Source organism: Haemaphysalis longicornis, unplaced genomic scaffold (genome assembly GCF_048455015.1).
Source record: "Haemaphysalis longicornis isolate Haplotype H1 unplaced genomic scaffold, Haemaphysalis longicornis Haplotype H1 scaffold_10, whole genome shotgun sequence".
NCBI classification, from domain to species: Eukaryota; Metazoa; Arthropoda; class Arachnida; order Ixodida; family Ixodidae; genus Haemaphysalis; species Haemaphysalis longicornis.
In genome coordinates, this window is record NW_027526204.1 from 86,287,603 (window position 1) to 86,301,406 (window position 13,804).

General features: G+C 50.0%; 1 protein-coding gene across 1 annotated transcript; it reads left to right on the forward strand.

Annotated features, from left to right (window-relative positions):
* Positions 1-10,836: 10,836 nt before the first annotated feature.
* On the forward strand, positions 10,837-13,165 carry LOC144157833 (uncharacterized). The gene is made up of 2 exons (XM_077688570.1): positions 10,837-10,931; positions 11,565-13,165. Exon 2 carries the CDS (start codon positions 11,566-11,568, stop codon positions 12,748-12,750), a length of 1,185 nt encoding a protein of 394 aa, XP_077544696.1. The 5' UTR covers positions 10,837-10,931; position 11,565; the 3' UTR covers positions 12,751-13,165.
* The last annotated feature ends 639 nt before the right edge of the window (positions 13,166-13,804 follow it).

Here is a 13,804-nt window from a genome sequence, read left to right on the forward strand (position 1 = left end):
CTTTCAAACATTTAAAAGCGCTGCAGAAAGTCAAATGATCAAAACACGGAAAGATACATGTTGCACTGCGTGTTCCACTACCACCTCTTTCAATCCTTGCGAAAAAGGAAGTGCAAAAACAAGAATAAAACCGATTTTATCACACGCTACCAAAAAAATTCAGTATTACGAAGGGAGACAAAAGAGCGTGGTCGAGCGTACAAAAATTTATTTTATGCGCTGTGATGTGTCGCAGCACACGGATGAAGCAGAATATTGATTAATTGATTGATTGATTGATTGTAGGGTTTAACGCGCCGACGCAACGCAGGCGCTGCGGCGGCGCGCCGTAGTGGAGGGCTCCGGATTAATTTTGACCACCTGGGGATCTTTAACGTGCGCCGAAATCTCGTACACACGGGCGTTTTTGCTTTTCGCCTCCATCAGAAAAGCGGTCGCCGCGGCCGAGAATCGAACTCGCGACCTCGTGCTCAGCAGCGCAACGCCTTAGCCACTGAGCCACCGCGGCGGGTCAAGCAGAATATTGCCACGCAGACAAGAACGACGCAAAGCTCTACTGAATGAAGTATATTAAGGCGAACTCCTGTTTTACAAAAGACTAGAATGAAACACAAAAGTCGAAGAAGCAGTCCGCAGCGTGACCTGCACAGATGAAGTCGATAAAGTTAGTTGCGCGGCATTTGCTATGCATGCATTATTCTCGGAACGTTATTAATTTTCACATCCATGAAAATAGGATCGAGAACATTGTCGAACAAACAAGAAATCAAGTTACTGACAAGGTAACACCCCTTCCATATCAAACAGTACTGATGATCTGTGATCGCTGCTTCGGATTGGTTCAATAGGCTGGCACGCCATCAAACTTCCTCTGGATGGCACCAGGCTTCAGAAGCAGCTTGTAGCGCTGAGGTGACACCGTTTCACCATTCACAACAATTCATCTGCACGAATGATGTCACTGTCGTCGAAATGATTCTCACACACCCTCACATACTTAGAATCGAAGCTGAAATCTCGCGTTTCTTGCCTTGGAATGACGCGCTTCCATTTCTCACGCAGCACCCCGTAGCTCGGTAAAGAGACCAAGGAAATTTTTCTGTTGTACCCTTGCACCCGGAACGATATCCCGGGACACAACACGTGTCCGGCATCGTCATTGCACTACTTAAGTCGCATCACAGTAGCGCGAGATGCACGTTACATTTATTTCCCGCACAAAAGAAGCACAACTCGCCGCGTATCCGTCGTTCGAGCCAGCGCATCGCAGCCCGAGGAGTGACCGCAGTCAGACGGTGGCACCACCGCGTGGCAGCCAAACGCAGCGTATGAAGCTCTCCCTTTGAGTTGCGGAGGTTACTCTCAGATCTTCCACACATTACGGGCCTGTGATCGGCAACTAACGATGAACCCTCATCTACAACCGAACTGTGTCATCCGGGGAGGCGAGGCTGGCTGACCGCACCGCAGAGAGGCAGCTTGTTCTGACGTCCAGGCCGGGACAGTTTCGGGCACAGCTTCCAAAGAAGAAACCCCCCGACTAAAGGTACTGGGAAGAAAAATTGCCTCTAATCCACGCTTTGAGGGTGGGTGGAAAGCAAAGCTGCAAACGACACCCACAACAATTGCCTATGCGACGTCACTTGAATTCACGCACGTGGCTCTGCAAAGAGTGAAACCAGATCGAGATTCTGCCTGCCGTTACCTATAATTCGCAGGGGCGGCTTCCAAAACGCAGAAGCGTCGGCCACGGCCGGGCTAGAGCGGCGGACGCAGCCGCTGTAGCCCTGGCCGTGAGTCGGGAGAGAGAAAACGGCGAGGAGCGCCATTCGAAGGGTGAGACTGCGGAACCTAGCCATCCTGATGTGCTAGCTCGGGGCTACATCAACGCGCTACACAAGCGCCGACACCGAAACCGTTCGGCATGTGAGCTTAGTGATTCCCATTTATACCGATTTAAACTAGTTAGTTTAGTAAGTTTACGAATAGCGAGAAATATAAGGGAACTTTTATAATCTCTATTTATTATAACTAGTTGCTCCTTTTGCCTTTAGTAATACCTGTTAAAACACAACCGAATTGGTCTTCACCAATTTATAAAACGGAGTCCCATTCATGCCAAGCAGTGTCCAAAAGGTAGTGTTTGGTTAGCGGTCAGACGTCTGTATGTGGTCTCTACATTTTGTTTTCGTGCCCTGCAAACTAATCTTTAACGTATCGTTGTCGTACGGCCACTTAATTCCGTCGTGTCCGGTTTACCCAGGAGGCGCTGTCGAACAATTTAATCAGGCCGTGCAAAGGAAGCGCGCAATAGACGCGAAGCTGCGCCAAAACAGGCCCAAAACAACCGTCGCGAAAGCAGACGACAAAGCCGGGTCGCGCCGATACGCCCACCGGCGTGAGCGCGCTAACGCTTGGTTAATTCGCTGCGCCATCTACACCATGCTCCGTGAGTAAAAACCGTCCTTCCCTCCCCAGCCGCGTTGTGAGTTTCTTATCCCCACGAAAGAACCGTTGGCTGGTAGAGGTAGAAAGCTTTGCTTTAAAATTTAGAGCAACGTCCACAAAGGTTGCCAAAGGGACACATATCAGGCACCTCGCCCGTCTACCTGATCATCACCTCGCGGGAATACCAGTGACCCGTCCCCGGGCGTCGTTCGCAAGGGTAGTAGCTGGCCACAACACCAGCATTCCATCGAACTACACGCCGGCGATGAGACCGCTTGTTCCGCTGTGGTGTGTGATGCAGCCCCGAGTGTGCCTAGATATCCCAGGAGTGACAAAAAAAACGTGATCTTCCAATTCCGGCCCTGCAACAGCTCGCTTTGACGTACATGCACGAGACATACAGTGACCGAACCCATGTATACACTGATGGCTCGGTAACATCGTCGGGTTCTGCCGGAGCTGTTGTTATACCACGACTGTCACTGTGCAGAAAATTCAAGATAGCCAATCTTACAACATCTACGGCTGCAGAACTTACGGCCATCCGTAGCGCTCTTCACACCATCGAGCAAAGTTCGTGCCGTAGATGGGCTATATTCTGTGATTCGAAGCCTGCACTTCAGTCACTCCCGTAAGCGCTGTGCCGGGGACCTCACGAACAGCTCCTGACAGAAATAAGAATGGTGTACGACCGTGCTGCCCAGGCGGGTCATGATGTCACAGTGGCTTCCTAGCCACTGCGGCATTGTCGGCAACGAAAGTGCGGACGCTGCCGCCCGGCTGGCGCATCAAACAGCGACAACTGTACTCATCCCATTGTCTAGGACAGACGCAGCTAGGGCCCTCCGCATTCTTGCCCGGGAAACAGCTATCTCCAAATGGTCTCCAGAAGATTTCACATGTGCACGCATTGGTGCCTTTGACACGCACCTGCAACGTCCCCTTCAACTAGGCCTCCCACGGTCTGACGCAACTCTTCTTTGCCGTCTCTGGCTGGGGGTAGCATTCACAAATGCTTACTTGTACTTAATAGGAATAGCAGCAAGGGCGGAGTGCGAAACGTGCGGCACATCGGAGACGATACGCCACGTTTTATGCGAGTGCCCACACTACTCGCCTGCAAGGAAGAAGCTGTCATCAGCACTGAGGAACTTAGACTCTCGGCGGCCATTTTCGAAGGAGAAGATTCTGTGCCACTGGCCTTCTCAGTCATCCGCTCAGAAGGCGACTAAGGAACTATTACGTTTTCTACGGGCGTCGAACTTGAACACTAGGCTATAGACTGAGAGCCTCCAGTGTCAATCACTGTCAGTGCCTCAGTGTTAGGCATACGTGTCTGGTCCAACTTTTCCTCTTTTTTTCCTCTCCCTTTTTTGCCCATTTCCCCTTTCCCACGTGCAGGATAGAAAACTTGGCTCTAGCCAGGTTAACTTTCCTGCCTTTCTTAGGCTTCCTTCCTTCCTTAGAGCAAATTACCGAATTCGGTCTAAAAACAGTATGATTGCGGATCGTCACCCGCTCTCTAAATGACTCTAAGGAGTGGGGGGTGGCTCCTTTGAGGCTCCTCGTTGTGAAGCTACAAACCCCTTTGTGGCTCCCGAACTCCTCCTTATGGATACTTGGATGATCATCGCCTCAGAGTGTCTTCGCCACTACTACAGGCGTGCGTAAGGGGAACGCTCGAAGTGCAGAGAAAAAGCCTTATAGGAACCATCTTCCCCTACATTTATTCCCACATCCCACAACAGGGCCTCTTGGCCACCTTCCTGCAATAACGTCATCCATTCCATTCCTTACTTATTTCCTTTAATGTCGGCTTCAGTACTACACATAAATACATCGCCGCAAAGGTATTTTTCTAGGTTCAGTATAAGGATTATAACACCGAAGCAGGAAGGCCAAAGCAAAGTACCTCTGGAGCCACTATCTAGTGGCTCTAGGTACCACTATAGTCACTGGTCGGCGACTCTGGCTAGTTTCGTTTTCAAAATTGGGGCGATCCTAGCGGCAGGGTGCTGCGGCGTGGCCCTTCCCTTTCCCTCATCGTTTCTTTCTTTCCACACCACGCATGCTTCTGCGCCTCCTCACGCATGCGCAACAGCTCACCGGCGCCAATATTTTTTTTTTCTTTCTCTGGGCGCGCACGGCGGGCCAGTTCGGTGCGTGCGTAAGCGAGCCGGCGTGCGAAGGGCTCCGCGGGTTGCCTAAACGCCTCCACGGGCTGAAAGTTTCGCTGCATTATAAAATATATACGCATGTATTCTAAATATGGGGCCGCGGGGGAAGGAGCGTCACCAGTCCTGCGCAGCTTTGTGGTGCAGCAACACAGGGCGAAACAGTTCGGCCAAGTTTCTCGTCTTCTCCAAAAATGACAGGTAAGCAAATTAGCTTTGTACAAGTTATAGTGAATTCCTTAGAAGCCGCCCGATTCCACTCTTCTATTTTCACTTCGCACATGTAACGTGAAGTTAATGAGACTTGACAGTCGTCTTGGAGTGGAAACTAATGTGCAAATATATCCCAGCTTTGCAGGTACACAAAGTTTTAATAGAAGTAAACGGGCATTCCGCGCGCAGACTCTTGCTCGTAAGGTGAATTTGAGGCGGCATTGCCGTTTCGCGATTGCCTGAGTAACTGCTTGAACGTCGATTCAGGATTCTTATCGGTGTATTTTTTGTTGTTGTTTCGTGCAGTGGGTTTGAGTCTTGGGTGGGGCCCCAAGTCGAGGACGGTTCGAGACTTCATTGGACGTTTCCTATGGTGAATCACCTCAACCCCTCCAAAGTTATCACGCTGCACCTGCTCACAAAGAAGGCAAGCTCAACTGTACGCGCTTCTTGTCATTGACTGCGTACCTATTCCCACGGCGATTATTGGCGCGGGCTGGCGTGCCCTAACCAATTTTTCCGGTGCCATCTTGCTCCAAAACGGATATTTCCGGCAAAACTGCTGCCAAACGTTGCTTCAGTGCTCCAAAAAATCTGACCTAAAACCGCGGTGTTCAATGCCAGTCAATTTGCACAGGGGCAGTGGAAGGCCAAGCCGAAATACATGCGTTGTCTGCAGCTGCCATTGCAAGCGTTTCTCTCATAAAAAAAAAAACAAGCCCGCTTTGCTGTTCAATCTAACCTGCGCGCCCGCGCCATGTCATCTTATCGCGAGTGGCTTTGCTGTTCCATAGTTCTAAAGTTAGAGTCGATATCGGACAGGATCAGATAAGAGGCGCTGCCCAGACACGAGCTAGGGAGTAGCGTGTGACAACCTAGCCGATATCTGCAAGTAATGAGCTCGGTACATGCGGCTTACAATACAGGAAAACTTTTTTTTCTGCGCGTCCCCCCCCTCATAATCAGACTGTTCACGCGCCATTAAAAGAAAAGACGGGTGCGCTCCATTTGTGTTGCGATTGTGTTCTGTATTATACGACGTGGTTGCTCATTATTTTTGTACGCAGATATAATCTAGCAATGAGTGGTCAATAGTGCGGTTATTGTGTTGCAACAGTTTTTTCTCGCTGCATTTTGTTGGTGTGAACAAGATTTCTCGGAAGTGTATGGTCGGGTCAACACTTCCTTTCAGAGTTTGCGTTAACTGGCCCAAAAGGCAGGCGTTGAAGCATACATGTGCGTGCTTTCTTTTAAATTATAGGTTCCCGTTTACTGTGTAACGAAACTGAAACGAATTTTTTTAATGTCTAAAGAACATCCCCGTCTCGAGGCGAGCCCAAGAAATATGTATAAATTGAGTGGAACTTTCAAGTTCTTTCCTTCTCCCGCCGAGGTGTGCGCGAAACAAAATATGTATAGTGATTAGAAATTTCGAAGTTATTCTTGCGTAATCAATTATTGTGTACCTAAATGTGCATCTTGCAAGTTTTTTTTTCCTATTCTGCAATGTTGCATGCCTAAATTTGCATGTCATATTTTTGCTTAGGGTCCAACAGAGTGTACATAAAATGTATGTGCATTATATTCTGTGTAGTGCATGTGTTTTCATGACTTCGAATCAAAGATGTCTTCATATGAATTTTGAATAAAACAAAAGCGAGAAGAATGTTTGTGTAACGCTCCAATTATTATCGCCACAAAGACAACAATTCGACACCAGAAAACATACTATTACCAACATGTTTTCTTCGTTCAATTGTTAGACACGTTACTGCACACACATACCAAACGACGGGCGCCGGCCATTCCGAGGCATCGCCGCCGCTCGTCCAACTTTCGCGCCTGGTGCCATTGCCGAGCGGCCCATGAGCAGCGACCGGCGGCAGGCGCGGAAGTTGGACGAGCGTCGGTTGCTGCGGCCGGCGCGCGGCGGCCCGGACCGGCTGCCGCGGAAAAAATGACGTCATCAGCGTCCGCGACGTCACCAACCTCCTTTCCCCCTCGCCACTCGTTGCCATGACGATAAATGCAACGTTTTTCAGACGCCACGTACCACTAGGGGAGGATTTGGCGCTGTTGGCGCGAATTACGCGGGACCACGGTGAATGCTAGAGAGGCCGCCCCGTGCTATAGTCTCTAAATAAGGGTATCTAGTGGCTCCAGGCATGTCTTCATATATCCCTAAAAAGCAATTTTAGTCCTTTTAAATGCAGAGCATTTCAGTAACTCACGATGTCACCCGCGTTGACGTCCGTAGTCGTAGTCCGCACCCCTCCCCCCCCCCCCCCCACTATATAAAAAAAATACTATCCGGCGCTTGGTTTCGATCCCTCGACCCTGCGGGCGGAACGCAATGTACATGGTGCTCTACCCACTGCGCCACAAAGCCGACACAGAATGGGAGGCTGCGAACGCGCCTTATATCCTTGACTGATTCAAACTACGTCAAGAAGCTGTTGATACAACGCATTCACTACCACCAACTCCCCAAACACTAAACGTTAACGCAATACACCCACCCCCTATGCGACGCATTTACTCGAGTCCCCCCCGCGGGGAGATGGGCCCAATTTTTTGTCGGCGTATACCACCTAGCGCAGTTCCAGGCGGCGGATAATCTGGGGCAAAAACAGCACACTCATCCCCAGACAGTATTTGGCCATTCTGGCGAACTATTCGGCTGACACGTATACCATGGTAAGAGAGGCCTTCCTCCTGCAGTTAGCAGAAATAGGCTAACGAATAAAAAACAAATGGTAATGATTGGCCACAAAAGTTCGCCGCCCTTGCAACGAACTTGATTCCGTGTTGAGTCATCCTTGTAAGTACTTACAATGACGGAAATGGCGGAGCTCCAAGGACCGTCGTCTCCGACCTTGACGCGTCTCAGCATGTTTCCTTCGGTGTCTTTCAGACGGTGCTGACGCGTCAGCTTCGTGCACTCGTGGATTCGCACTGCAGCAGTGAAAGTGTTCCCAGTACCCCTTCAACTCAACTGGTTTGTCACCGGGTTTATCGAAAATCGTTCGTTCGTGTCGACGGGGCAATTACGCCTAATCATTCACCTGCGTGCGAAACGAGCATGCGAAAACTTTGAACCTACTCTTGCATTTATGATGCGAGTTAAATTTTAATGAACGCCGTAGTTGGCCGTCAGGGCCCCTCCATGCAGTGGCGCTTCGAACGGGGGATCAGTTCAAGCGATCGGTAAAGGTCATTTTCAACTAACGAACCAAAGCGGTGCTGCAAATTGCTGAACACCGTAGGGGCACATGACCTCCTTTCGGTGCATCTTGAAGGCAGTTAAGAAATTCTTAGTAAATTTCATCCTGGGTATTGCTTTTGAATGATACAGGGATAAAACGCACTACGCGAATTGCGCACATAATACGCCCTTTAATTTAATTTAATTTAATTTAATTTCAATTTTGTGTGTGTTGTTTGTGCACACGTGCGTGCTCGCGTGATCTCGTTCGCGTACCTGAGTGGCGGCGCGCACACGTGAAAAGTCAATCTGCGTCCTAATCCGACAATAAAATGGCTCCCTGTAGAGGAAATGCCAATGTCGTTGACATTGCGGGCACAAAAAACGCCGTTGTCAATTCGCTGTAGCCGACTGTGTACCCTTTGACGTATGCTGAAAACGCGTCTGCAGCGCCATCAGCAACATGCCACCAGAAGTTTGAAATTGGCGTTACTTCTGAGCAAAAAAAGCACAAGAAACGTGAGGCCGAAACAAAGCATGCATCAGAACTTTATTTCGCCAAGAAAACGTGGCTAAAAGCGTGATTTCAGAACGTGACCAGCAATAGAAACGAGCTTTATAGGTTCACTCAGCTACTATTCATTTTATGTGCACAGCCTGCAATGTCCTAACGCTAAGCAGCCGGGATGTCTACACTCCTATCACTGAGCGAAATTGCTATTTGTGGTTTCGTTGGTTGCGTAAAGTGCGTGAAGTATCATGCCTGGACCGCTTGTTATGTTTGTAATACTAACACTGGTGATTGCAGAGGTCCTGGCCAGGAATTGCCGCCTCTAGCGCATTCTCATGCAGCAGGCTCTAAAATGTTTGTTTAAATCAAATTCCTAAATTACTTCTTATCTTAGTTACTGAAGTTCAATTAACAGCTCAACGTCCCCTCAAATTGCCGCAGGCGTAACGGACGGATAAACTCTGCGTCCATAGCGCCGCTCAAGTTCCCGCTGGCGTGAGCTGGACAAGCAGGATGGTGTACGTGACGATGGCTCCGACGACTCCGAGGATGAACGGTCTGTCAAGGACGCAGAAGTGACCGCTGCTCAGGACGAGTCTCGATGACTGCAAGCCTGTCTCCAGGAGGAGCATCTGGCCACTCGTCTGCCAGTCGTCGCCATTCACCGTGGTGCGCAGCTGCTTGGCCTCTTGGACGAGCTCCTTGGCTTCGACGTCGACGCTCGAAGCACTCAGGGACAGGATCAAGAAGATGACCGCGTAGTACGTCGAGTCCAGAGCACACTGCCCGGTCCTCACTCCCTTGGCTAGGTTCCTCACCGAAAGAACGAGGTTTATGATGATGTCCAGGTACCAGAGGAACACGGCCGTGCTGTATATGGTGTCCAGGCGTTTTATCTCCTTCCACGCCTCGTAGGACATCTCCTGGTAGCGCTTCACATCTTCGGCTTGTGTGTTTCCTTTCTTGTTGCTATTCGAGACGACCGTTTTGAAGCCCCTTACGAGTGACTTGATCTTGAGACAGGCCGCCACAAAGTCTGCAATCAGGAGGCCCGGTACGATGCTGAGGAGATCGAATGCGGTCAGGTTGAAGAATGCCGCTGCCTCAATACCGTCGAGCGTCACGTTCGTGGTCGTTATATTTATCCCGTACAGGAAATTGGCGCAGTAGTCTGCAATGTCCTCGTTTAAGACGAAGTCGACGGAAAGGCAGACTTCGAGAACGAAATAGGCAAACACAAATGCTTTGAGGAAACCGGCCAGAGTGAAGAATCGGAAGCGATGGTCCCTGTCATCTTCTAGATTCAACCGCTGACGGAGCCTCTTGGAAGGTGTGCTGATGCCGAACGCCAAGTGAAGATTCACGGCCGCAAAGAAGGATCTCATGACGTAGCTGACGATGTCGAGGATCTTCATCATGTTGTGGACGCGCATGAAGGTCAAGCAGACGTTCAGGGTCGTATGCAGCGTGTAGGCATAGGCGGCCAACAAAAGAGGCCATTTGAGGAAGGCGATCTTCTGCAAAAATCCAGTGGGCCCGGACTCCAGGACGCGCATGTAAAGGTTTGGTGTGAAAATCCTTCGGGCGACATCGCTTGGCACCACGGTTCGACCTTTCGTCTCGGACATGTTTGTCGTTATGAAAAGCCCGACCCGGGGGCCCTCGGTGCACAGGCAGCAGCGACAAGTCCAAGCGCCTTCTGTAGACGCTTGCAGCCACGGAGTGCTGTGTGCGATTCTGGCCATATCAAACGTACAGAGGTTTCACGAGCCACGGGGCGTTTTCTCATCGATGGTGGAGTTTTGCGCGCATAGCCCGCCACGTACAGCCATTTACATAATGCCCTTCGGGATGTCCCTGTCCTCGAAAAATTGTCTCTGGTTGGGTGTGGCGCTACTTGTCCTGATTACTGAAGACACCTGTTTGCCGAAGAAAGCATCGTTAGCAGCGCACTTCTGCGTTTCCGCGAGCGAAATGACATCGACTTTCTTTCACGAGAAAGTTTCTTGACCATTGTCAGCAGATGTTGACTCTTGGCCACGCCTCCTTACTGTAGCGTGTCGTGTACAAAGACGATTGTGATGAACTTGAAGCCGTCTCGCGAACCAATTTGGTTTAATGGTGGCCAACGCATTATGCCTCTATCGACGAAGGATATCGACCTGTTTTTCACGGGGAGCTAATATGCACCATTACAGCTGCAGCGCTGTAATGGTGGACAGAGGTACCGCGAACCATCCGGTGTGGCCACATGTAACTCTTACCTTCAGAACTTTTTGTGTTCTTGCGAATCTGTGCACTCTGTCCTTGGGTGCTTTCCGGTACGTTGTCACAGAGGAGCGAGTTGGAGCTTGCTTGCGCAGTCACCAAAGAGGACCAGGTCAGTCTTAGTCGCAATAATGCATCAGTCTACGCGATATTCCTCGCATCCACTTTAAGAGAGCATTTTAAGGTACTTACTAATTATAAAGTTATTTATTTACTAAATTTACGTTACAAATAAATGGTTTGGTTTCTGACCGATAACTTTGCGGCACGCTGGAAAACTTCGTGAAAGGATGATAAAAATTGCATGCGTTTCATTACTCCCCTCAATGTAGCCTAATACTAAAAAAAACAACTTTGTATTTCGCAGAAGTGTGCTTTTGGCAGCTTTTTTTTGTTTTAGCGCTAACTTCAAGGATTCTCGACATCTTTATTCCTTCAGCATTCCGCTAGATTGCCTGCGCATGCTGCTTGTATTATTAGATTGCCTGCGCGTACTACGCGCGCTACAATTACTGTTTGTACTTGTTTTCAGAACACAACTCAGCTGATAGCACGGCACTGATAAGATTACGCACTTGTTATGGGCATGCCATGTCGTGATTTCGTGGTTACACACAACCATCTGATCAACTCGCAGCATCCCTTCTTGCTTCACGCGCTAGAACTCCTTATCCGCTCAGCCGTTCTATATCCATCGTACTACCCACCCCTCAGTTTGTTTTGCACACACCCCTTCCTTTTGCAGAATGATGTTCCGGAAGGACATCTTCCCCGCTGAGGCTGCCGTTCGTCCGTTCCACGGAAAGACTGGGCCAATCATAGCCGAAAGGGCATGGGACGGCGAAAAGGACAACAAGAATACCATCTCATCCTGGATCCTGCTGAAGCTAGCCCTCATGTACGTGTACAGCATCCACATCGTGTCCAATGCCATAGCCGGAAGCATACGCACCAGCTCTCTGGCGTACATCATCGAGACGCTCACCTACACCGTCCGTTCCCTCGTCTCCACCATCACCACCACTTACGCCGTCACCAAAAGAGCGGAGATAAGCGGCATCGCCGACGAGCTGGCAACGTTCGAGGGGCTCGAACCGGCCGAGTTCTTGAGGAAAGCAGCCGCTAAGCGGCGGTACCTTCGTTTCTCCGTGGCATGCTACAGCCTCCTCCTTATCGCCACCACGTGTCTCTTTTTTGTCCTGGTGCCAGCGCAGAAGTACTTCGACAAATGCTTCTACGGTATAAACCTCGTTAGCGCTGGTATTCCGAACGGGGCCGCCATTCTCATTGGGATGATCGAGTGGAACTCGTACAACCTCATCGTCACGGGCTCTCCCTTGCTGATGACTGAGTACATGTACCTCTGCGACCGCCTGCGTGCCCAGATGCTCAGCTTCAGGGTCGCCGAGAGGGCCGTCCTGGACAGTGGACCATTGGACAACGCCAAGTTCCAGAAGGTCCGCAACATGTGCACGAGGCTCATCGACGTCGAACGGCGGCTCGACTCTTTGTTCTCGCCCGTGGTCCTCCTCTGGTTCATCGACCTCCTGGTCAACATAGTGCTTCCCATCCGTACGCTCATCAACGGCATCGCGTCCTTCACCATCGCCAATGTGATGTCGTTCTTCATCGAGGTCGTCTACTCCGTGTCCTTCTTCATGACCTTCTCATTTTCGCTGGCCCAGGTGGACAAGGAGTACAAGGAGCTGGAAGAGGAGACGTTCCGTCTCCGGAACGCAGTGCCGGTCGATGACTGGCAGCTGTGTCAGCAAGTGTCGCTGCTGGAGTCCGGCATCAACGCGTCCAGATTCACGCTCAGCGCGTGGGGTCTCTTCGAGGTTGACCGATCCTTCATTCTGACCATAGCTGGCGCTGTGGCCACGTACACTGTGGTGCTGATACAGCTTACTCCTGGACAGGAGACGTATTGAGATGACCGATCAGCACGCACGCAGTGGGATAGCACAGATGACGCGGGCCATATATGATAAGCCAGTGCAGATGCCCACATGTGAAGGCACACACTACGCTGCGTTAACTCCAGTGTTCCAATTCTGTACCTTCAGTAGATTCACGTGGCACCAAAGTTTCTGCGGCACGGAATGAAGCCGTTCCTGAACAACCATGTTTGTTTCTATGGTTCAAAACACTACCCCACTACCTTTATTATCCGTCCACATACTCCTTACACGGCAGTGCTCGAAAACTCGAAATAAGTAAAAAACATTTTCAACTCATCAGTCACAGCCATTATTAAACTTTAGTCACACGGAGCACAGGTTTCTCAGAAATATACGGAAAATTCCAGCTCAATGCACAGCGCAAGTAGGTGAGGATAACGCAAGTAGGACCATGCTCACTTGTAGACTCGTGTATTATATGACCACTGTGTGTACGTATTTTGAGTTGAAGTAGTAAATAAAATCAGTTTGATGTCATGACTTGATTCTGGTCCCTCCACTGTTGACTTCGCCTGCTGACGCTGAGCCTTTCGCGGGTTCAGGGCATTATCCTGTAGCAAGGATTTCTCTTTCGTAGGCGTTTGATAGGATAACCATTGGCAGCGTCTCGTACCCCGCGCGTGGTGCCAGACGCCCACCCCCCCCCCCCCTCGCGGTGGCTCGTGCCCCGTGTGACATCATAATTAAGTCATAATATTAATTACAATTGTGATTATTTTGCGTAGTGTAGCCCGAAACACTCATTTTTTTTTATTTGCAGTACAAATTAACGCGCTATTCAACTGCTAGAAGTTTTCTAAACAAACCATTTTTGTTCTTGCGGGAACAGCCGGCGCTGCTGCTGCTGCTGCTGCAGCCGTATGGCGTATCCGAAAGGGGGACGAAGCTCCGGTTTTCTCGGGCCGACAACGTAGGTAAACCGGAGTTCATAATGTTATAAGCACTATTTGAAAACGTGAGAACCTTGCTTGTGATTAAGTACTGCATGGAGACCAAGCCAGCATTTCCAGACGGTAGCAAAATA